The 25114-nt window shown below is 45.7% G+C and overlaps 2 protein-coding genes and 1 pseudogene across 2 annotated transcripts; all 3 read left to right on the top strand.

Moving 5' to 3' along the window:
- The first annotated feature begins 11666 nt into the window (after nt 1–11666).
- On the top strand, nt 11667–15770 carry LOC135821566 (zinc finger protein 62-like). The gene is given in 3 exon segments (XM_065334563.1): nt 11667–12173; nt 13981–14656; nt 15751–15770. Coding segments are annotated over 3 exon segments (1203 nt in total).
- Nucleotides 15771–20457: 4687 nt separating this feature from the next.
- On the top strand, nt 20458–21290 carry LOC135821565 (zinc finger protein ZFP2-like; annotated as a pseudogene).
- A 1667-nt stretch (nt 21291–22957) lies between these two features.
- LOC135820854 (zinc finger protein 239-like) lies at nt 22958–24598 on the top strand. The gene has a single exon (XM_065333897.1). It carries the CDS (start codon nt 22999–23001, stop codon nt 24079–24081), a length of 1083 nt encoding a protein of 360 aa, XP_065189969.1. The 5' UTR covers nt 22958–22998; the 3' UTR covers nt 24082–24598.
- The last annotated feature ends 516 nt before the right edge of the window (nt 24599–25114 follow it).

The raw sequence follows: 25114 nt of genomic DNA, 5'->3' as shown, positions 1-25114 counted from the left end.
GCTTCTGGCCTCCGCAAGCATGAACGTGTTCATACTGGAGATCGGCCATTCAAGTGTAATGTATGCGGGAAATGTTTCACTCAGTCATGGAGTCTATGTGTTCATAAACGTCCTCATACTGGAGATCGCCCTTTTTTCTTTTTTTTTTCTTTTTTTTTTTACTAAGGCCACAGCTTCCAATCATGACATGCAAAGAAGCGGTGCAGCAACGCAGGCATGAATCGTGGACGTGGTGACGGGGTCTGATGTGCTCCACTGACCTAGGGTCTCGGCTTCACTGCACAGCAATCGCGTCGAAAGAAAACGGGGGCTAACAATTATCGGGAGATGGGGGGGGGGAAGAAGAAGAGAAGAAAGAGAGAGAGAGAGAGTAAGTTACATTTATAAAGACAGGTAAGTCTAACAATGAGGAGAGAGAGAGAGAGAGAGAGAGAGAGAGAGAGAGAGTAAGTTACATTTATAAAGACAGGTTAGTCTAACAATGAGGAGAGAGAGAGAGAGGGAGAGAGAGAGAGAGAGAGGAGAGAGAGAGAGAGAGAGAGAGAGAGAGAGAGAGAGAGAGAGAGAGAGAGAGAGAGAGAGAGAGAGAGAGAGAGAGAGAGAGAGAGAGAGAGAGAGAGAGAGAGAGAGCGAGAGAGAGCGAGAGGAGAGAGAGAGAGAGAGAGAGAGAGAGCGAGAGAGAGAGAGAGAGAGAGAGAGGAGAGAGAGAGAGAGAGAGAGAGAGAGAGAGAGAGAGAGAGAGAGAGAGAGAGAGCGAGAGAGCGAGAGAGAGAGAGAGAGAGAGCTGGGAGATAGAAGAGCACCTTTCAAATGTGACGTTTGCGGGATGTGTTTCTCTCAGTCAGGCCATCTATGTGGTCATAAACGCATCCATACCGGAGAGAGACCGCACAAGTGTAAGACATGTGGCACATCGTTCACTCAATCGTGTAATTTACGCACACACGAACGTATTCATATTACATAAAGACTTTTTACGTGCAAGACATGTATAAGGTCATCCACAGAGAGTCATCCCAAATACATGACCATGAACGTATACATACAGGAGAACGTCCATATAGGTGCAGAGAGTGCCGAAAGTTCTTCAGAACATCATCAAGTCTTCGTAGATACAAGTTGTATCATAACATAAAATGAACAGACTAAACGTCGTTAGAAAGTGTTTTACTTTGTGTGAAAATGCCTTTCCTCTCTTTGTACGAATTGTACGAACAAGAGAGAGATAGTGTGTCTGTGTGTTTCTGTTAGAAAAATAATACACATTGGCAACACTTTAAAAAAATTCACTCTTCTTTTCTCACTCACACGTCAGTAGTGCACACATACTCTCACACACACACACACACACACACACACACACACACACACACACACACACACACACACACACACACACACACACACACACACACACACACACACACACACACACACACACACACACCTTTGGACCTTTGGAAAGCCCATCGCCGAAGGCGATGATAGCTATTAGGCGAGGCAGTAGTTCTTGTGTCGGGATAAATCATTCGGACGGCGAAAGTCGCGGCCGCAGACACAGACGAACACTCTTGGTTGGGGCTGGCTTGGTGGCTTCCGACGGCTACGTTCGCGCCAGTCCCTCCGGTCCTGAGCAAGGTGGTACCATTGCGTCTCCGGGATACCGGTCGCACGCAGGTCTGCAGCTGCCACATCTCTCCAACGACGCTTGGGTCCATGGCGGGGCCGCGTGTTAGTGCCCTCCGCAAACAGGATCTGCTTTAGCAACCTGGTGTCGTCCATCCTTGCGAGGTGACCAAGCCATCGCAGGCGATTCGCACGAATGGCCTCCTCCAGCGAGGCTGGCATGCCGCTGCGCTTCGCCAAGTCTTCACTTGACAGGTGTTCCTGCCACTGCTGGTCTCGGGTAACACTCAGGATCGTGCGAACACACTGTCGATGGAACGTGTCCAACCTGCGCAGGAGGGGTGCCTTCAGCGTCCATGTCTCAGAACCATACAGCAGCACTGTAAGGACCACGGCCTGGTAGACCTGACGTCGGATTCCAAGCGACAGACCCGAGTTCCGGAAAATTGGTTGGAGGAGGTTACCAAACGCCCTTGATGCCTTGGCGAGACGAGTTGTGACTTCGGCATCCAGCTCTCCATCGTCGCTGATGGTACTGCCGAGGTAGGTAAAATCGCTGACCACGCCGATCACGTCACCAGCACTCCCAGGCACCACAATATCAGCACGGATGACACTCGGACCGACCGCCAAGAACTTCGTCTTCTGCACACTAACAGTCAGGCCCCAGCCTAACGCACACTGCGTAAATTCCTTCACCATCGTCTCCATGTGCTCGTACGAAGTGGTATACAGGGCAGCATCATCTGCAAATAGCGACTCCGACACGGATAAGTCTGTGAGTCTGTGCTTGGCAGTACGGTCGCCAACCAACTTGCGGCCGATACGATGTTTCATCGGGAAACTAGGCACTGTGGATGTTGAGCGCCAGTGTGCAAGGACGGCAGAGAAGTAGAGGTTGAACAACATCGGAGCCAGGGTGCAACCCTGGCGTAGACCATTCTCCACCCCAAAGCTGTCAGACTGACCACTACCCACGCGAACAGACGCCATCATACCCTCGTGAAGAGACCGGATCACCTGAAGCATGCGCGGAGGCACACCGAGTTTCTGCAGGACCAGCCAAAGCGCTGTTCGGGGGACCGAGTCGTACGCCTTGCGTAGATCCACAAACAAGACGTACAGATCAGATTGATGTTCAATGGCTTTCTCGAGTACTTGGCGGGCAGCAAAGATCATGTCGATGCAGCCCCTACCCTTCCGAAAACCGCACTGAGACTCTGGTAGCCAGTCTTCAGCGAGTGGCTCAAGCCGGTCCTGGAGCATGCGAGCAAACAGTTTGCCCACAACATCGAGCAAGCTGATGCCACGCCAGTTATCGCAGCTATGCCGGTTACCCTTCTTGGGAATGGGGACTATCTCTGCATCACGCCAGTCAGCAGGGACCGATCCAGTTTCCCAAACCCTAACGATGAACTCATGGAGGCGACCCAACAACAGTTCACCACCACAACGTATCAGCTCTGGCAGAATGCCTGATTGACCACTGGCTGTGCCATTCTTCATACGGCGAAGTGCACGTTGGAGCTCCTCGATGCTAGGGACGTCGTCCAGATGTTCACGAAAATCCAATGCAGGCATGCTGTCAACAGTGTGTTGATCAAATTGGCTCTGCGTATTTAACACCATCTCAAAGTGCCGTCCGAAACGAGCACGAACAGCATCCGCATCCTGGATCAAGTTGCCGTTCTCATCCAGCACAGCAGATGTATGCTTTGAAGTTCTGCCCTTCTCAATTTCCTGCAGCTTCCGGATGCACTTCCAGCGAGTGCGCCCATCTTTCTTAGCCTCCTCAGCATCACGCACTACCTCTGATATCCAGTTCTCCTTCGCCATCCGCACAGCCTTTGCCACTGCATGTTGTGCCTGTCGAAAGGCTTTCCAAGTATCAACTGTATCGTTTGACAGCAACGCTTGATGGCAGGTATTCTTGGCATCAATGAGCGGCTCAAGAGTCGAGCTGCTCTCCAAGAACCAGTCTGGTTGAACACGTTTACCAAAACCAATGATGTCAGAGGCAGCAGACGTAACAGCGTCACGGATGCCAGACCACTCTAGATCTATAGACTCCACCGACTCTCTGGGCACTGCAGAATCCCTGGCCAGACGCTCCTGAACACTATCCTGGAAAGCTGTACAAACATCAGTGTTCCGCAGACTCCTCACGTCAAAACGCTTCCGGTTGCCGCTGCCACTTGTACGCCCATTGCGGGGTGGAGCACCACGACTCAGAGCCAAACGTGCACGGACCATGTAGTGATCAGACCAAAATGACGCGCCACGCATGACAGAGACATCCTGACAGTATACGTGCTGATCCTGTCGCATAATGACATAATCAATCAGGTGTGGTTGACGTGTGGCAGGATGAGTCCAGGTTCCACGCTTGCGGAGCTTCTTCCCAAACCAGGTATTCAAAACGCATAGTGAGTTCCTCGAGCAGAACAACAATAAATCCTCACCAGCCTGATTACATTGACCAAGACCAAAGTCACCAATGATCTGATCCCAGGGGGGCCTATCGTCATACCTGTCCCGAAAATCACCAGTTCCGCGTGACCCTACTCTGGCGTTGAAATCGCCCAGGAGTACAAAGATGTCGTTACGGTTGACTTTGTCAACGATCGCCTGTAGGTGTCTATAAAATGTCTCCTTCACGCTGAATGTCGCTTTGTTGGTGGGCGCATAGATGTTGATAACAGACAAGTACTGATCACGATCTCCGCGGGGTAGTTTGTCCCCCTTCGCGTGAAGTAGGATACGAGCCGTGACGATGCGCGAGCTTACGGGGTCCCACTGTTCTGCGCCACGCCGCCACGCCGCCGACATCTCTGGATTCATCCAAATTCCAACACCCTCGTTCCGTCGGGCTGGTTCTCCCCCTGTTGGGATTGGGCGACCAGAATGAACAATGAATGAACGAAGGTACAATTGCCGATGGGCCACACATCACTGCCGAACCACTTCGTCTCTTGAATTCCCGCAACTCCGACACGGAATTTTACGAGTTCCGCCGACAAAAAGTCCAGACCTCTGTCCACTCGCGACACTGACTTGTTTTTCCTACATATCCTGGCATCACCTGTGTCCTCTACAAGGGACTGGACATTCCAGCTCGCCATAAAGAGAGTCTCTCGCTCCTTCCTCGACTTCCTCATCGTCCTCATCCTCGTCCACAACTATTCGAAAATTTAAGAAACACTGCCTCGTCTCACTTGTGCTTGTGTACCTACTCCCAGCAGAGCGCAAATCCACTGGGACATGCTGCAGCAACCATGGCCTGGTCTACACCACACAGCCATGGCTGCAAACGCAGCTATCCTTCCATTTCGGTCAGAGCCCAGAAAAGTGCAACCGACCTCTTCAACGACAACTCACACACACACACACCTTGGACCTTGGACCTTGGACGCCCATCGCGTAGCGATGATGGCTCAGACGCGGCAGTGGGGGGCGTGCCTCTTCAGGTCCCCAATGCGGCCAAAGGGACGGCCACATGCGCAACGGAACTCTTTCGGTCCGGGTGGAGGAGGCTGCTGACGACACAACCGCTTCCAGGTTGGGCGATCCTGGGCTTGATGGAACCATTCTCCCTCTCCGATCTGTGCCGCAGCTAGATCAGTGACAACAACGTCACGCCATCGCTTCTTCGGACCGTGGCGGGGGCGAGTGGCATATAACTCGCCAAATACCATCTGCTGCGGAGTGCGGTGTTCCTCCATACGGGCAATGTGCCCCAGCCAGCGCAGACGATGCTGTCGGAGCAAATCGGAGATGTCAAGAGACATGCCAAATCGCCTGCCCAATTCTGCCGATGTGAGCCTGTCCTCCCACTGCTGGATCCGCGATACACCAAGGATAGACCGAATACAGGAGCGATGGAAGACGGTCAGCCGATGGACGTGGGTAGCCTTCACAGCCCATGTCTCTGCACCGTAGAACAGAGTGCTCAGGACAAAAGCGCGATATACCATGCACTTAATGCCGATGGATAAACCCCGGCACCGGAAAATCGGGGTCAGGAGGCAACCAAACACACGAGATGCCTTGGCCAAGCGGGAGGTGATCTCCACGTCCAGTGACCCATCGCAACTCACCACACTACCGAGGTAAGTAAAGCCGGAGACCATCTCCACAACCCCACCATCATCGAGGACGACATCAGGTTGTAGGTCCCCCGGGCCGACTGCTATGGCCTTTGTCTTGGCGATGCTGACAGTGAGACCCCACTGAGAGGCACAGGCGATGAACTCGTTTGCCAGGGTCTCCAGATGTTGTCTTGATGTGGTGTATACAGCGGCATCATCAGCGAACTGGGACTCGGTAACTTGGTACGTGTTCAGTCGCGCCTTGGTTGTTCGATCCCCAACAAGCTTCCGGCCAGGGCGTGAGCGCAGGGACACGCCGGGAACAGAAGAGCGGGAACGCCAAGACGACATTACGGCAGCAAAATACAGATTGAATAGGGTGGGGGCAAGAGTACAGCCTTGGCGAAGACCATTGTTAACATATATGTCCTCCGTCAAGCGACCAGATATACGAACCCGAGCCCTCATGCCGACATGTAGGGACCGAATCAAGCTGAGAAGGGTAGGTGGAATACCGAGCTTCCCGAGGACAAGCCACAACGCCTCACGAGGTATGCTGTCATAAGCCTTCTTCAGGTCGACAAATATGACATACAGTGGCGTATCATGTTCGATGGCCTTCTCGATTAGCTGGCGCGCCACAAACACCATGTCGACGCACCCACGTCCCTTCCTAAAACCGCACTGTGACTCAGGCAGCACATCCTCGGACAGTTCCTGAAGGCGATCCTGGATAACCCGTGCAAACAGCTTACCGACTACATCCAACAGGCTGATGCCTCGCCAATTGTCACATGACCGTAGGTCGCCTTTCTTCGGTATGGGTACAATCTCAGCGTCGCGCCACTCAGAAACAACGGAGCCACCTGCCCAAATCTGGGAAATCAGAGAATGAATACGCCGGTGGAGAGCAAGACCGCCACCCAGCACCAATTCCGGCACAATACCTGACGAGCCACCAGCCGTGCCCCTACTCATCCTCCGCATTGCAGCCATCACCTCCTCAAATGTCGGGGCCATGTCAAGTTCATGACGCGGCTCAGCAGTAGGCATGTTATCAATGACATGCATACTAAACTGACTAGCAATGTTGAGCACTCTGTCGAAGTGTGCATGCCAACGCGTAACAAGACTTTCCGGGCTGTCAGTAAGGTGTCCGTCTCCATCATAAACCGCCGAGGGTGTGACCGTACGCCTGCCATCATCCACTCGCTGCAATTTTCGGATGCATTTCCACCTCACACAGCCATCCCTTTGAGCACGCTCAGCATCACCGACCACCTCACGGATCCATTGTTCCTTTGCACACACACACACACACACACACACACACACACACACACACACACACACACACACACACACACACACACACACACACACACACACACACACCTACACACACCTACACACCTACACACACTCTCTCTCTCACATACACACACAAACACACACACACACTCCCACACACTCATCACAGAATAACAACTGCGGGGGGACAGTCACAGCAAGAAAACCAGCTTGCAAAGCAAGAAAACAAAAGATGAGGGACTGCGGCGTACCAGTACGCCCAAAACTGTCGGACCTCGGTCCCAGACCTGTTCGTTCGAAAAGAACAACATTTCTTGTTTATTTCGTAAAACTCAGCCAACAAGAAATGAAAACTTCTGCTATTCACACAAGTCTGTGAGCGTGGCGGCACACGAGTTAGGCTATGATAATCAAGAATCGCTAGCTGATGTGGATCGTTTTGTTAAGTATTTCTGTTCCATTCCATTGTCTCGTTCTCATATATTATGTCAGAAAATTACAGTGCTTATCTAGGATAACCTTTGATCTTAGAACGTTTTACTTGATCTAGATCGTAGATATGTGCGATAGCTTTGTTGACTTTTAGGAGAGCATGTCTGAGGATGTCTCAGGAGACCAGACAATATGTGCAAATGAATCTCTCTTATTTCGCTTGAGTTATGAAAGCACGTTTCCGTAGGGTGTAGATCGACTGTGCAAAGCCGCCTTGGAAAGGTGTCCGAAGGGAACTTAGAAATTGTCATACCCCTCAAAAATGGTCAAAACATCACATGAGTGATGGGTCTGCAAACCAGACATGCCGCCGTGTATAAGACCAACGTAGGAATGTAGCTCCATCAAGCCATCATTACCTCACCTTAGAGGAGTTCCTGGGGAAGCACCGACACAACAACGTGTAGTGTTGACACTGACCAAGAAGAGTAGGAGTGATCATTTATCACTTAAAACGACAAGAATCTCCTTCTCAACCAACATCCTTTTGTGCAACAATTGATGCCAACAACCATTGCAGTTTGAGATGGCGACAGCAAGTTGCCATGTATTTGTTCTTGAGAGCATACGTACAATTGTCACGCATTGCGGGCTGCCAGAATTATGGAAGACCCATCGTTATAAACTAATATGGCTTTTGACGCCCTAGGACACGATATTAAAGTGGCCAGAGCGAACAATTCTGCATCGGAAGTTTTTCTTCGATGCGTGAAGTGAATGTTGAGATCACTTCCACGACTGAGTGAGGTGGTTTCGAGTAATATCGACTCTGTTATGCAATTTCCTTTCCAGAGCTATTGCAGTTCAGTGAGAAATGGAAGGCTTCGAGGAATTCAAGTCTGAGTGCAGTGTGGATTGTAATAAAGTACCACCAATGCCGCCATTGATGAAGTCAAGGAGGAATATGCTCGACCAAATAGCAAGAGAGCATGGTTCATCATCTTTTCCACCATCTTCTTGGTCAATAATTGGCGAATCGAACACAGAGAAAGGGTCGGGTATGGGATCCGCTCCACTGGAAAACAGAGAAGACACGAGTAATATACCCCCTGAGTATACCAGTAGCATAATTCCTGTTTCTCCTCCGCCATTGATAACATGGACGAGGAACACAATTCTTTCAGAAAGGGTTTAAATTTGTCAACCTGCTTTCAAAAGTACATTCTGAACCGCCACCAAAAGCGAAGCAGATGAAGCAACGTGTAGTGTATCGCCAGAAGTGGAAGACGTCGATAACCGGACTTCTGCGTTCAGTCCTTGCGAATAACGTGCATCGCCTGTGGAACAATCTCCTCAGTTTGAGATGGACGACTTAACGCCATCCAAAGCGTCAAATACCGGAGTTTCTGTTGAAAGAATGCGAGAAACATTGGAGCAAACTGATGCGTGTGACATGCCAGTTGAACGTGCGGCCGGACACAATTCTGACTCTTCTAAGGTTGTGGCTCAGAACCAGCATCCAGACAAACGTTCTTAGTGTAAGACATCACAAAGGTGTCAGGTTTGCCAAAAAGAGTTCAAGCACGTCTCTCACTTCCGCGAGCATGAACGTGTTCATACTGGAGATCGACCATTCAAGTGTGATGTATGCGGAAAGTCTTTCACTCAGTCAGGCAGTCTACGTGTTCATAAACGTACTCATAGTGGAGAAAGACGCGTTATGCGGAAGACATGTGTAAGGTCATTCACACAGTCATCCTAACTACATGACCATGAACGTATACATACAGGAGAACGTCCATACAGGTGCTAAGAGTGCTCAAAAGTTCTTCAGAACATCGGCATGTCTTCGTAGACACGAGCGTATTAATAAAAGAAAATGAAAAGCCTAATTTATCGTTTGAAAGTTCTTTAGTATGTGTTACAATGCATTAAATTTTCGTCTCTTCCTGCTCATGTATTCTACGATGACGAGAGATGGAGATAGATAGATAGAGAGAGAGTGTGTGTGTGTGTATGTGTGTGTGGAAATCGCTGTGCATACCACTGCACCATATGGGACACATATACATAGGTTGCGGGTTCGATTCCCGAAGACTATGGTCACACACGCCTTTCTTCTCTTTCTACCAACAGCCAGTGCATGCCGGCGTATATGGTGTGATGTGTGTGCGGGAAAAAAAAGGAAGACCAAAAAAGATCAAAATAAATTGGGATTCACCGGCCAGAAAAAGTCACTTCAAATAGCTGTGTGGTTTAGACCAGGCTGAATAGTGACGGTCAATTCTTCAGCATTGCAAACTGTTGAATTGTGCAATCCCAGCACAAGTTGATATGGCTTCTGCCGTTGCATTGTTATCAAGGGTGTGTGTGTGTGTGTGTGTGTGTTTGTGTGTGTGTGTGCCTGTTTGTGTGTTTGTGTGTGTGTGTGTCTGTGTGTGCGTGTTGTCTGCCAGAAAGCTTGAATACATACGCAGCAGTTTGAAGCAAAGTCCAGTTCTTTATGCTATTCACATCAGTCTAATCGTAACAACACACACGCAATATACAATGATAGTCCAGAATCACAAGCTGATGTGAAATATGTTGTTCCGTATATCTGTTCTATTCCGTGGTCTCGTTCTCATGTATTATGTCAGAAGTTGAATTAATAATAATTTTCAAGTACAACCTTTGATCTGAGAACATTTGTTCTTTAAGATCGTAGATACAATGTATGTGTGAAGGCTGTGTTGCCTTTTAAAGATAGTGTGTCTGAGAAAACTAGACAAAGTGTGCAAGCCGATCTCTCCGGTTTCGCTTTAAAAAATATGGAAGCACATTTCATGGTGTAGATCGACTGTGCAAAGCCTCCTTGAAAAGGTGTCTGAAGGGAAATTTGAAATTGGCATGCCCTCAAAAATGGTTAAAATATCATATGATTTATGGGTCTGTAAACGAGACATGCCACAGCGTATAAGACCAAGCTACGAATAAAGCTCCATCAAGCCCAAATTGCCTGACCTTAGACGAGTTCCTGGGGCAGAACCGCTTTACCACGCGAGCCTCCAAGAAGATGAGGGCCATCACCTACTGACGAAACAAAATTTAATGATCGTCTTGAAAATAGCCGAATTACAAGGGCGGACAAAATAGAGAGTTACGTCCTCATTTACCAAAAACCATTCATTGGCAGATAGTAGAACACCTTTTCTACCACTGAGGACATGTCCCCCATCCTCCTTTTTGCGTTTTCTTGAAAATAATTTTGATTTTTTCCACTCCACCATCCTGAAATACAATGTCCATCCAAACTCAAAACTGTGCAGGAAAGCTCATCCCACCGCGATGTCTGGTCAGTAATAGACCTTTTGCATTCTGTAAACGTAAACGTATTTGGTGAGTGATACATCCTTTACTTGTGTCAGAATGGCAGTTCAGTGCTGAACAACAACATGTAGTGTTGACACTGACAAAGAACAGTAGGAGTGAACATTTATCACTTAAAATGACAAGATACTCCCCAGGCAATCGTTTTGTGCGACAATTGATGCAAAAGTCCATGAGCGCTTGAGATGGTGACAGCCAGTTGCCATGAGCTTGAAGTTGAAAAAGAAACGTATAACTGTCACGCATTGCGAGCTGCAAACCTAACTAGGGCAAGCCCATTAATTTATTGTTATCAACTTCTATTGCTTTTCACACTAGAACACGATATTATAGTTTACGGAGCGAACCATTCGGTACCCGAAATTTTAAATTCACTGCGTGAAGTGGCTACGAGTAATATTGGCTCGGTATACAATTTCCCTTCCAGAGTCGTTGCAGTTCAGTGAGAAATAGAAGACTTTGAGGAGTCGACGTCTGCCAGCAGTGTGGCATCTAATGAACTACCACCAATGCCGCCATTGATGAAGTTGAAGAGGAATAAGCTCAACCAAACTTCTAGAGAGCATGGTCCATCGTCCGTTCCACCATCTCCTGCGTCAAACGTTTTAGAAGAAACCATGGAGAAGCCGTCGTGTATGAGATCCGCTTTACTGGAAAACAGAGAAGACACACGTAGTATTCCCGTTTTATACCAATAGCATAATTTCTGTCTCTCCTCCGCCATTGATAAAATGGACGAGGAACACAATTATTTCAGCCAGTATTTCTAATCGTCAACAAGCTTTCAAAAAACATTCCCAACCGCCGGAAAAAAACGAAAAGAATGAAGCAACGACTAGTATGCCGCCCGGATTGGAAGACGTTGAGAACCGGATTTCTGCATTCAGCGCGTATGGTAAACGTGTATCGACTGTGAAGCCATCTCCTCAGATTGAAAAAGACTCCTTAACTCTAGCCACAACGTCAATTACCGGAGTTTCTGTTGGAAGGATGCGTGAAATATGGGAGCAACCTGATGCGCTTGCCATGCCGGTTGAACGCAGGCGTCATATCGAACAAATCTCTGTCTCTTCTAAGATTATGGCTCAGAATCAGGATCTGCGCAAGCGTTCTAAGTGTAAGACATCACAGAGGGGTCAGTTTTGCCAAAAAGAGTTCAAGTACATTTCTCGCGTCCAGCAGCATGAACGTGTTCATACTGGAGATTGACCATTCAAGTGTGATGAATGCGGGATGTCGTTCTCTCAGTCAGACACTCTATGTGCTCATAAACGTACTCATACCGGAGAGAGACCGCACAAGTGTAAAACATGTGGCTCATCGTTCACACAATCGTCCCATTTACGCGCACATTAACATATCCATTCTGGAGAAAGGCGTTTACGTGCAAGACCTGTATGAGGTCATCGACACAGTAATCTCAGCCACAAAACCATGAACATGTACAGACAGGAGAACGTCCATATACGTGCAGAGCGTGCCGAAAATACTTCAGAACATCATCAAGTCTTGGTAGACACTAGTGTAGTCATATCATAAAATGAACAGCTTAAACTTCGTTAGAAAGTGTTTTACTATCTGTGAAAATGACTTTCTTCTCTTCGTGCTCATGAATTGTACAAATATAATACAGAGAGAGAGAGAGAGAGAGTGTGTGTGTGTGTGTGTGTGTGTGTGTGTCTGTCTGTCTGTCTGTTAGAAAGATAAAAATTATATAGATTCGCACCACATTAAACAAAATTAAATCATCAATCTAGACTATGATAGTCCAGAATCACAAGCTGATGTGGATTATGTAGTTCTGCATTTCTGGTCTATTCCTTGGTCTTGTTCTCATGCATTAAGTCAGAAGTTAATAGTATTGTTCTGGTATAGCCTTTGAACTCAGAAGGTTTTACTTTATATAGAAAGAAGATATGAGCGAAGGCTTTGTTAACTGAGCATGTCTGAGAAGACTACAACTTGTAGACAATATGTGCAAGTGGATCTCTCCGATTTCGCTCAAAATTTGCAGGCACGTTTCCTTGGTGTGTAGATCGACTGTGCAAAGCCCTCGAAAAGTAGTTTGAAAGGGAACTTTGAAATTAGCATACCCTCACAAACGGTCAAAACATCACATGATTAATGGGTCTGCAAACGAGACTTGCCACAGTGGGTGTGTACGAATATAACTCCTTCAAGCCGTAATTGCCTGACCACAGAAGAGTTCCTGGGGCAGCACCGGTTAGCCACGCCAGCATCCCAGAGAGATAAGGGCGATCATCCCCTGACGGAACAAATGATCGTCTTGAAAATATTCATATTTCAAGGGGAGACAAAATAGACAGCCACGCCCTCCTTTAGTAAGAACTATTCATTGGCATATAGTGGAACACCTCTTTTAGCACTGACGACCCCATCCTCCTTTTTGCGTGTTCCTTAAAATTGTTTTTGAATTTTTCCACTCCACCATGCCGAAATACAATGTACATCCAAACTCATAACTGTGCAGGAAAGCTAACTCCTCCGCGACTTCTAGTCAGCAATAAACCCTTTGCATTCTGAAAAGTCAATATTTGGTGAGTAATAGATGCTTTACTTGTGTCAGAATGGCAGGTCAGTGCCGAAGAACAACGTGTAGTGTTGACACTGACAAAGAACAGAAGCAGTGATCCTTTATCACTTCCAACGAAAAGATTCTTCTTTGGCAACTAACACCTTTTGTGCGGCAATTAATGCAAACGTCAATGGCACCTTGAGATGATGACATCAAGTTGCCATGTACATACTTGAAGTGGAGATTGTACGTAAAATTGTCACGCCTTGCGGGCTGCCAGAATTATGGCAAATCCGCCATCAACTAATAATGGTTTTTCACACTAGAGCACGATATATTGGCTCGGTTATGAAATTCCCTTCCAGAGTTGTTGCGGTTCTGTCTGTGAAAAATGGAAGACTTTGAGGAGTCTAATTCTGGCTGCAGTGTGGATTCTAATGAATTACCACCAACGCCGCCATTGATGAAGTCAAAGAGGAATATGCTCGATCAAAGGCCTAGACAGCATGGCCAATCGTCTGTTCCACCATTTTCTGAGTCAAAAATTGGCGAAGCAAACATGGCGAAAGCGTCGTGTATGAGATCCGCTTCACTGGAAAACGGAGAAGACACGAGTAGCATACCCCTGAATATACCAGTAGCATGTTTCCTGTTTCTCCTCCGCCATTGCTAAAACGGGCGAGGAACACAATTCTTTCGGCCTGTAATTCTAATCGTCAACCAGCTTTCAAAACGACACATGGAACCGAACGCAAAAGCGAAAGGGATGAAGCTACGTCTAGTGCACCAACAGCAATGGAAGACGTCGAGAACTGGACTTCTGCGTTCAGCGCCTATAATACACGCGAATCGCCAGTGAAACCATCTCGCCAGATTAAAGTGGACGTCTTAACTCCAGCCACAGCGTCAAATGCTGGAGTTTCTGCTGGAAGGATACGTCAAGCATCGGCACAACCTGATTCGTGTGACATGCCAGTTGAACACAGACGTCCTATCCAAAGATTATCTGACTCTTCTAAGGTTAGGGCTCAGAATCAGGATCCGTCCAAGCGTTCTAAGTGTAAGGCATCACGAAGGTGTCAGTTTTGCAAGAAGGAGTTTAGGAACGTTTCTCATCTCCGCGAGCATGAACGTATTCACACTGGAGATCGACCATTCAAGTGTGATGTATGCGGCATGTCTTTCTCTCGGTCAAGCACTCTATGTGTTCATAAACGCACTCATACAGGAGAGATTCATTGCATTCCCAACTCATCACAACCACGCGCTCTTCAGCCGAACCATACAGACACCAGCAAGGACACTTCCGTTGAGAGATAATAATTATTGCTCCACGCCTCTAGACAGCTGTTTCGCTCCCTGTCGGAGCTCATCAGTAGAGGATGATAATGATGATAATGGAGGAATGATCATTCTTATACACAAGAAATGGCGCAAGTGCGCGCTTTCCACATATATCAATGGCATATGCAAGCTGCTAAAATGGTAAAGTGTGAGAACAGCGATAAATAATCATAGTACGCGCTCATTGGTGGAGAAACACACCACACAGGCGACGAAAATCTTACGCGGAATACTGATGCCAAAGGAAAGTACATGTATGTTGTTTATTATTATGATGTTGCAATGTCCATGTATGCAGGCCAGGCGAGACTCACCGCCGAGATCCCCCAACGCGACAGGCTCGGTTGCCGTTCAGGATTCACACCGACCTGTCCGCCCGTCAACAGGATCGACAGCGGGAGGCCCCACTGATGCCGATGTCGATGCACACCAGGAAACTTGTAGTCGTGAGTGTGATACTAACACGTCCATCGGCAACCACTGACAAACGAGAGGCCAGCTGGGGCATTCACTCCAGTCAGGGATGCTTGGTCGACGCTTCGTATCAGCAGCTCAGCTCATTTTGATCAAACAAAGATGTTGCAGATGTGTCTTGCTTTTCTCCTTCCTTCTTCACCGACTCGTCTTGTCATCTCTCCTTCTTTCTTCACCGACTCTTCGTGTCCACTCTGCTCTGCCACTAACGGCGCATTAAAACTTCATACAGGAGAGAGACCGCACAAATGTAAGACATGTGGCATATCGTTCACGGATTCGTCAAATTTACGCCAACATGAACGTATCCATTCTGGAGAAAGACCTTTTAAGTGCAAGGCATGTGTAAGGTCGTTCACGCGGTCAAGCAATCTACGTGACCATGAACGTATTCATACAGGAGAACGTCCGTATAGGTGCGAAGAGTGCGCAACGGTTTTCCAGTGTGCATCAAGTCTTCGTAGACACGAGCGTGCTATTCATACAATAAAATGAAAAGCCAAAATGTCGTTTGAAAGTGTTTTACTATGTGTAAAATGCATTTAGCCTTTTCGTGCTTTCAACTTCTAGGAACAAGAGCGAGAGAGTGAGAGAGAGAGAGAGAGAGTCAGAGAGAGAGAGAGAGAGAGAGAGAGAGAGAGAGAGAGAGAGAGAGAGAGAGAGAGAGAGAGAGAGAGAGAGAGAGAGAGAGAGAGAGAGAGAGAGAGAGAGAGAGAGAGAGAGAGAGAGAGAGAGAGAGAGAGAGAGAGAGAGAGAGAGAGAGAGAGAGAGAGAGAGAGAGAGAGAGAGAGAGAGAGAGAGAGAGAGAGAGAGAGAGAGAGAGAGAGAGAGAGAGAGAGAGAGAGAGAGAGAGAGAGAGAGAGAGAGAGAGAGAGAGAGAGAGAGAGAGAGAGAGAGAGAGAGAGAGGGAGAGAGTGAGTGAGAGAGTGCATAAAAGTGAGGGAGAGAGTGTTTGTGTTTGAGAGTGTTTGTGTGTTTGAGAGTGTTTGTGTGTGTTTGAAAGTGTTTGTGTGCGTGTGTGAGAGAGAGAGAGAGAGACAGAGACTGTGTGTGTGTATGTCAGAAAGTTAGAATACATTCGCAGCAGCTTGAAAAAGTCCAAAAAGCCTTTGATGCTATTCACACAAGTCTGATCGTAGCCACACATGCGATAGACTTTGGTAGTCCAAAATCGTATTCTGAGGTGGATTATTTTGTTTTGTATTTGTGTTGTAATAAAGGATCTCCTTCTCATGTATGATATGTGAAATTAATAAATCTGCCAAGCCTAGGGTCACCAAGACTGGTATCCTTACCCAACCGATCCTGTGTTGATAATTGTTTTTAGTTCTCACGAAACCTCTGCTGAAACCTGCAGAAGAAGGGCACCATTGAGAACTTTTAAATCCTTTCCATAACGGACAGCCTAGACAGACTTTTTCTAATGATTGAGGCAGACAATACTGAAGGCAATAGCCTAACTATTACATGTAGTATCTCAAGAGTAGGTAATGACCGTCAGCTATCCTCGTCATTAAAAGTAAAAAGTAAAAAATAAAAAAGTAACACCCGATAAACCCTAGCGGCAGATGCAGCGCTTAACGGTAGGGGTGAGTGGATACGTCTCACAACCACTGGCACAAGTGCCGAAAATGACCCCATTAGCTGCCTCGCTCTATTGCATGTGAAGAATGTGTTGAGATCCTTTCAACCATGGATAGTCTATAAAGTCATTCACAAATGATGGAGGTAGAACATTGCGAAGGGAAGAGCATGTCACTATAAGCTATATATGGTAACGATCGTCAGATTATTCTGGCACTCTTGCAGGTGAATAATGTGCTGTAAATTGCAACACATATCAATGTTTCTACTGGTGCAGTACATATACATGTAATCACTTCTTACCCTTCACCCGCGTGTTGACAAGTTGACTTGGACGAGAGAGAGAGAGTGGCACGCCCAGAACAATAATAAAGTAAGGAATTTGAAGAAAAGAAAAGGACATATGGATACGAGTTAAGATTAACTCTCCATCACTGTAACTGGATACTATATACAGTCAGAAAGTGCAATAACCAAGCACAAAACTGACAAGAGTACTGAGACATTCGACGTCCTGACACCTAGCTTCAACACATCTCCGTAGCGCTAACCGACAGCCTTCCAACTTGGAAGGTTCAAGGTTATGAAAAGACCAAAGAGGGGAAGGCAAGCGCAACGAAAACGAGCAAAAGCTACAGTCCCAACGGAACAAAAAATGTCGATTGTTACTGGACGATGACGGGACCAGTACGATATTTGCTTTGCTGCTTCGAATTGTAGTTAGACCGCTTTGTCAAATATCGTACTGGTCTCGTCATCGTCCAGTAACAATCGACATTTTTTGTTCCGTTGGGACTGTAGCTTTTGCTCGTTTTCGTTGCGCTTGCCTTCCCCTCTTTGGTCTTTTCATAACCTTGAACCTTCCAAGTTGGAAGGCTGTCGGTTAGCGCTACGGAGATGTGTTGAAGCTAGGTGTCAGGACGTCGAATGTCTCAGTACTCTTGTCAGTTTTGTGCTTGGTTATTGCACTTTCTGACTGTATATAGTATCCAGTTACAGTGATGGAGAGTTACTCTTAACTCGTATCCATATGTCCTTTTCTTTTCTACATTTATTTATGGCTCAACATCCGAGTAAGGAATTTGAAGTAGATTTTAAAAGGAAAACAATACAAAAACGAAACAGTAATCCCCAACAACGGAAACAGCTACACAATGAAAAATAGAAATGAAAATAATGCCTACAAGAAACACAAATCGCACACAACCACACCAAAATTTAACGCTTCATACCAGAAGTTCCTCAAAAGCGCCAACGGGACTTGAAAAGACACAGCAATAAAAAATAGAGTCAATGAGTCAAAGTGAGGCAAAAAAGAGTCAAAACATGTACATGATTCATTAATGCGGCAGGTGAGCTGCAGGTCTTTTCTCAGTTTGACGGTGACAGCATCACACACTGCGAAGGAAACACTGTATGAACACAGTATTTTCTTGCATGGTTTGCACGGGACTAAGCGCCGGCGGATTATGCTCGCGATATCATGGAATTATGCTTTCATGGATGCTCGCATTATGCTCGCAAATCTTCACATTATGCTTTGGAAAGGGAGATCATTATTCACTTTGTTGTTCTTATGGAGCCTCAAAGTTCGGAAAGGTGGGTGTTTTCGTACTTGCAAGTAGCGCATGGCCATACTCAGTACACACAAATAGAGTATCCTCGACCAAGGTGTCCATGCATGCCAGAGATCAACATAGAAAAGAGAAAACATTACATTACTTCTTATATTCATTAGTTGAAATATTTTGAAAAATATGTTTAATTGCCAAATTAGTTTGTAGAAGAAAAAAATGGACCAAGGGATTACAAGTCACGCTATAATGTCCACTCACACCAACAGTTACAAAACAATCAGCTCATAGTTTGAGTTACCTTTGAACATTGTCATGTTCAATTGTCTACGTACTCGTACCCGTCATAGTCGTCCAATATGTCAACCTCACCCTGCGAAGAATTTACCCATCTCTCCCGCAGCTCCAACTCTCCTTCCATCATGAGATTGAGTGAACATCAGCCACTAAAAGCCACATATATAACTAAGTGCTAACACTAACGAGTTAACGAGGAGAACTTTTTTTGTCGTTAAAATAGAAATCGTTATACAGAAATCGATACATATACTGTCCTATTGAGCGTTGAGAATGAGTGAGAATCGTTATCTTTATTATTATTATTATTATACGCATTTCCGCGGCAGCGTCAACCAAGCAGTTATGCTTGACCCACACGTTCGCTTATGCTGGACATTGAAACAGAGCAGATGCAGATATCTCCTAGAGAATGGGGCTCTACAAACCAATGATCGAAGTCAGTACTTCAGTAACATAGAGGAACACGGAGCGTCATAAAATTGGTGTCATTGGGGAAAACGTCATCATTATTGTCTCTTCATATAGCATCATGGTCAATGGGTGGCAGGACAATTATAATGTACGAGGTTGAGTTTCCAGATTGTTATTAAACGTAAGTTATGGTGGAAATGGTGGAGTGAACTGCAATTGCGCATTTTCACGCATTCAGTGGCACCTCAAAGGGTTAAAGATTCAAATAGTAATTATTATAGAATGTTACAAAAAATGTATTATCTACGCATGCATCTACGCAAGAGTCACCACCAGCCAATTAGGACATATGTCAAAGTATTGAACATTTTCGTTCCCTTCTTGTCAAAATACTACAGGGAATGATGGAAATAAGCTAAAAGACTACAACTACAAGGAAAAGAAGTTCAGAAATGTATTACTCCAATTATGGGTTGAAGTGACACGAAAAAAAGATGTGAAGAATGAAGAAAACATCATGCAAATCCAATAAGTGACAAAAACGTACTGACAAGAAAAAGAGAGAAATATCAAGAGATCAAGGGATCTATTTCGCAACTTCACGACGAACAGTGCCAAACAACTGCAAAGACAACACATTCTCCTTCTGAACACAAAGCTCAGGGTCCAACTTACGTATGTACAAAGCTTCCAACACGGCAAGATGTAACAAAGACCTACCACGCGACAAAACAGAGAATACATCATCGGAATACCACTCACGACAACTAGCACTGCCCGACAGGTGACACTTGATTGCCGAGGTACCGTTTCCCTGACCCGACGACTTGGCCGTTGTCACCTCCGATCCTGCCGCTTGCGAATCTCTCCCATTACGCCCTGCGTCCCTGCAAATCCGATTGCCTCGGTCGAGATCAGTGTGCTGCTCCACGTCCAGTCTGTCCTGCTTCCGTGGTCTACCTCGTTTCTTCACATTAACCGTTGTTGTCACTTCCAGTATTGGTTCTTTTGATTCGTCATCGATTCCTCTCCTCAATTGGCTTCTGGTGAGGAGACGAAACAAAATGGACGAGGAACACAATTCATTCCGGCAGCATTTCTAACCGTCAGCCAGCTTTCGAACAGATATTTCGAACAGCCGACAAAAGCGAAAGGCATGAAGCAACTTCTGGTACACCTTCTGAAATGGAAGATGAACTGGATTTTAGCGGTCAGCGGGTATGAGAAATGTGAATCGACTGTGAAATCATCTCCTCAGTTTGAAATGGACGCCTTAACTCCAGCCACAGCGTCAAATATTGGGATGTGTGCTGGAATGATACGTGGAATATAGAAGCAAGCTGATGCGTGTGACATGACGGTTGGAAGCAGGCGTCCTATCCGACGAAATTCTGACTCTTTTAAGGCTATGGCTCAGAATCAGGATTCACGAAAGGGTTTTAAGTATAAGACGTCGCAAAGGTGTCCGTTTTGCCCAGAAGAGTTCAAAAGAGTATCTCAGCTCCGCGAGCATGAACGTGTTCACACTGGAGATCGACCGTTCAAGTGTGATGTATGCTAGAAGTCTTTCACTCAGTCAGGCAGTCTCCGCGCTCATAAACGTACTCACACTGGAGATCGACCATTCAAGTGTCATGTATGCGGCATGTCTTTCTCTCGGTCAAGCACTCTGTGTGTTCATGAACGTACTCATACCGGAGAGAGACCGCACAAGTGTAAGACATGTGGCACATCGTTCACGGATGGGTCATATATACGCAGGCATGAACGTATCCATTCTGCATAAAGACTTTTTACATGCAAGACATGTGTAAGGTCATCGACACAGTCATCCTAACTCATTCTAAGTATAAGACCTCGCAAAGGTGTCGGTTTTGCCCAAAAGAGTTCAAAAAGGTATCTCATCTCCGCGAGCATGAACGTGATCACACTGGAGATCGACCATTCAAGTGTGATGTATGCGGGAAGTCTTTCACTCAGTCATGCAGTCTCTGCGCTCACAAACGTACTCATACTGGAGATCGACAATTCAAGTGTGATATTTGCGGGAAGTTCTTCACTCAGTCAGGCAATCTACGTGTGCATAAACGTGTTCAAACTGGAGAGAGACGGCACAAGTGTAAGACATGTGGCACATCGTTCACGCATTCGTCTAGTTTACGCAGACTTGAACGTATCCATTCTGCATACAGACCTTTTACGTGCAAGACATGTGTGAGGTCATCCAGACAGTCATCCTAACTACATGATCATGAACGTATACATACAGGAGAACGTCCATATACATTTAGGCTCAGAGAGTGCTCAAAGTTCTTCAGAACATCATCATGTTATCCTAGACACCAGTGTATTTATAACCTACAATGAATAGCCTAAAAGTCGTTACATAGTGTTTTACTATTGTGTGAAAATGTCTTTCTTCTCTTCGGGCCTATGACTTTTAAGAACAAGAGAGAAAGAGTGTATGCGTGTCTGTTCGAAAGATAGTGTACATTCACAGCATTTAAAAAAAGAAATCACTCTTTCATGCTATTCACACAAGTCTGGTCCTAGCCACACACGCGATAAACTATGATTGTACAGAATCGCAATCTGATGTGGATTATGTAGTTCTGTATTTCTGTTCTCTTCCATCGTCTCGTTCTCATGCATTATGTCAGAAGTTAATAATCATATTCTAGCATAACCATCGATCAGAGAAAGTTTAATTAATTCAGATCGTAGAGTTGTGCGAAGCAATTGTTGACTTTTAAGAGAACATGTCTTAGACGACCAGACAATGTGTGCAAGTGGATCTCTCTGATTTCCATCAAATTTGTCAGGTATGTTTTCTTGGGGAGGGGAGGGGAGGGGGGTAGATCGACTGTTCAAATCCCTTGGAAAGGTGTCCGAAGGGAACTTTGAAATAGACATACCCCTAAACATTGGTCAAAACATCAAAATGATTTATGGGTTACCAAACGAGACATACAACAGCGTTTACGACCAACGAAGGAATCAAGCTCCATCAAGCTAACATTTTCTCACCTTGGAAAGGTGCATGACTGGGTCGGCTTCGCTTAGCCACGCAAGCATCCCAAAAGACGAGGACCTTCTCACCCTGTGGCCACTAATAGTCGTTTTCAAAAGAGCCAAATTTAAAGGGCGGACAAAATAGAGAGCTACGTCCTCATTTAGCAAGACCTATTCATTGGCAGATAGTCTTTTTTACTTTATTCTCCTTTTTAGTCGATATCATGGACTTAGGCAAATTTTCCATGTGTGCTCTTCGATAAACAAACAACAAGACAACAACAAGATAGTAGAACACCTCTTCTAGCAGTGAGCACATGTACCCCATCATCCTTTTTGCGTTTTCTTAAAAAACACATTTTGAATTTTTCCACTCCACCATCTGAAATAAAGTGGACATCCAAATTCACACCTGCGCAGGAAAGCTCACCCCTCCGGTACGTCTAGTCGGCAATACTATTATAGACCTTTTGCATTCTGAAAAGTAATTTTTTGGTGAGTGCTAGATCCTTTACGTGTGTCAGAATGGCAGTTCAGTACTGAAGAACAACGTCTAGTGTTGACACTGACAACGAACAGTAGGAGTGATCATTTATCACTTAAAACGACAAGATTCTCCCATAGTAACTAACTTCTTTTTGTGCGACAATTAATGTAAACGTCCAAGACATCTTGAGATGGTGCCATCCAGTTGCCATGTACTTGATTTTGAGAGCATACTTATAATTGTCACGCATCGCGGACTGCCAGAATTATGGCAAACACATTTTTTAATGTCATCAACTAATATTGCTTTTCACACTAGCGCACGATATTAAAATGCACAGAGCAAACCATTCTGCATCAGTAATTTTCATTTCACTGCATGAGGTGGCTACGAGTAATATTGCCTCGGGTATGCAATTTCCCTTCCAGAGTTGTTGCAGTTCAGAGAGAAATGGAATACTTGGAGGATTCGATATCTGACTGCAGTGTGGATTCTAATGATCTACCACCAATGCCGCCATTGATGAAGTCGAAGAGGACTAAGCTCAACCGAACGTCCAGAGAGCATGGTCCATCGTCCATTCCACCATCTCCTGCGTCAAACCTTTTAGAAGAAAACATGGAGAAACCGTCGTGTATGAGATCCGCTTCACTGGAAAACAGAGAAGACACGAGCAGTATACCCCTTGAGTTTACCAGTAGCACAATTCCTGTGTCTCCTCCGCCATTGATAAAATGGACAATTCCTTCAGCCAGTATTTCTAATCGTCAGCCAGCTTTCGAACAGGCATTTCAAATTGCAGACAAAAGCCAAAGGGATGAAGCAACGTCTAGTGCACAGTCTGAAATGGAAGAGGTGGTGAACTGGACTTCAACGTTTAGCGGGCGTGAGAAACATGCATCGCCTGTGAAGCCACCTCTTCAGTTCGAAATAGATGGCTTAACTCCAGCCACAGCGTCAAATACTGGAGTTTTTGGTGGACGGACGCCTGACCTGTGGGAGCAAGCTGATGCGTTTGGCATGTCAGTTGAACGAAGGCATCCTATCGGACAACATTCTGAACCTTCTAAGGTTGTGGCTCAGAATCAGGATTCGTACAAGAGTTCTAAGTGTAAGACATTACAGAGGTGTCAGTTTTGCCAAAAAGAGTTCAAGTACGTTTCTCGCCTCCGCGAGCATGAACGTGTTCATACTGGAGATCGACCATTCAAGTGTGATGTATGCGAGAAGTCTTTCACTCAGTCAGGTAGTCTCTGTGCTCATAAACGTACTCATACTGGAGATCGACCATTTAAATGTGATTTATGCGGGATGTCTTTCTCTTATTCAGGCCATCTCTGTGCTCATAAACGTACTCATACTGGAGATCGACCATTCAAGTGTGATGTATGCGGGAAATCTTTCACTCAGTCAGGCAATCTATGTGATCATAAACATACTCATACTGGAGAGAGACCGCACAAGTGTAAGAAATGTGGAAAATCGTTCGCACATTCGTCTAATTTACGCAGGCATAAACGTATCCATTCTTAAATAAAGACCTTTTACGTGCAAGACATGTGTAAGGTCATCCACACAGTCATCCTAACTACACGACCATGAACATACATACAGGAAAACGTGCATATAGATGCAGAGAGTGCGCAAAGTTCCTCAGAACATCATCATGTTATCCTAGACACCAGTGTATTTATAAGTTATATTATAACCTACAATGAATAGCCTAAAAGTCGTTAGATAGTGTTTTGTATTGGTGAAACTGTCTTTCCCTTCGCGCTTATGAATTGTAAAAACAAGAGAGAAAGAGTGTGTGTGTCTGTTTGAAAGATAGTGTACATTTGCAGCATTTAAGAAATCACTCTTTGATGGTATTCACAAAAGTCTGGTCCTAGCCACACACGCGATAAACTATGATTGTAGATAATCGCAACCTGATGTGGATTATGTAATTCTGTATTTGTGTTCTGTTCCATGGTCTCGTTCTCATGTATTATGTCAGAAGTTAATAATCATATTCAAGCAAAGCCTTCGATCTGAGAAAGTTTAATTAATTCAGATCGTAGATTTCTGCGAAGCGTTTTTTGACTTTTAAGAGACGTCTTAGACGACTAGACAATGTGTGCAAGTGGATCTCTCTGATTTCCCTCAAATTTGGCAGTTACGTTTTCTTTGGGAGGCGGGGGGGGGGGGGTAGATCGACTGTTCAAATCCTTTGAAAAGGTGTCCGAAGGGAACCTTGAAATGGACATACCCCTTAACATTGGTCAAAACATCACATGATTTGTGGGTCTGCAAACGAGACATGCCACAGCGTTTAAGACCAAACTACGAATAAAACTCCATCAATCCAACATTTACTCACTTTAGAAAATGCATGACTGGGGCAGCTCCGCTTAGCCACGCAAGCATCGCAGAAGATGAGGGCCATCACACCCTGAGGCCACGAATAATCGTCTTCAAAAGAGCCAATTTAGAAGTGCGGACAAAATAGAGAGCTACGTCCTCATATAGCAAGAACTATTCATCAGCAGATATTCGTTAATACTTTATTCTCCTTTTTAGTCGA

Source organism: Sycon ciliatum, chromosome 7 (assembly GCF_964019385.1).
Source record: "Sycon ciliatum chromosome 7, ocSycCili1.1, whole genome shotgun sequence".
NCBI lineage: Eukaryota > Metazoa > Porifera > Calcarea > Leucosolenida > Sycettidae > Sycon > Sycon ciliatum.
The sequence above is the reverse complement of the archived record's forward strand: the minus strand, read 5'-3'. Positions and strand labels throughout refer to the sequence as shown.

Excerpts from the sequence above, each read along its gene's own strand:
- LOC135820854 (XM_065333897.1), top strand. The coding sequence starts at position 22,999 with ATGGAATACTTGGAGGATTCGATATCTGACTGCAGTGTGGATTCTAAT.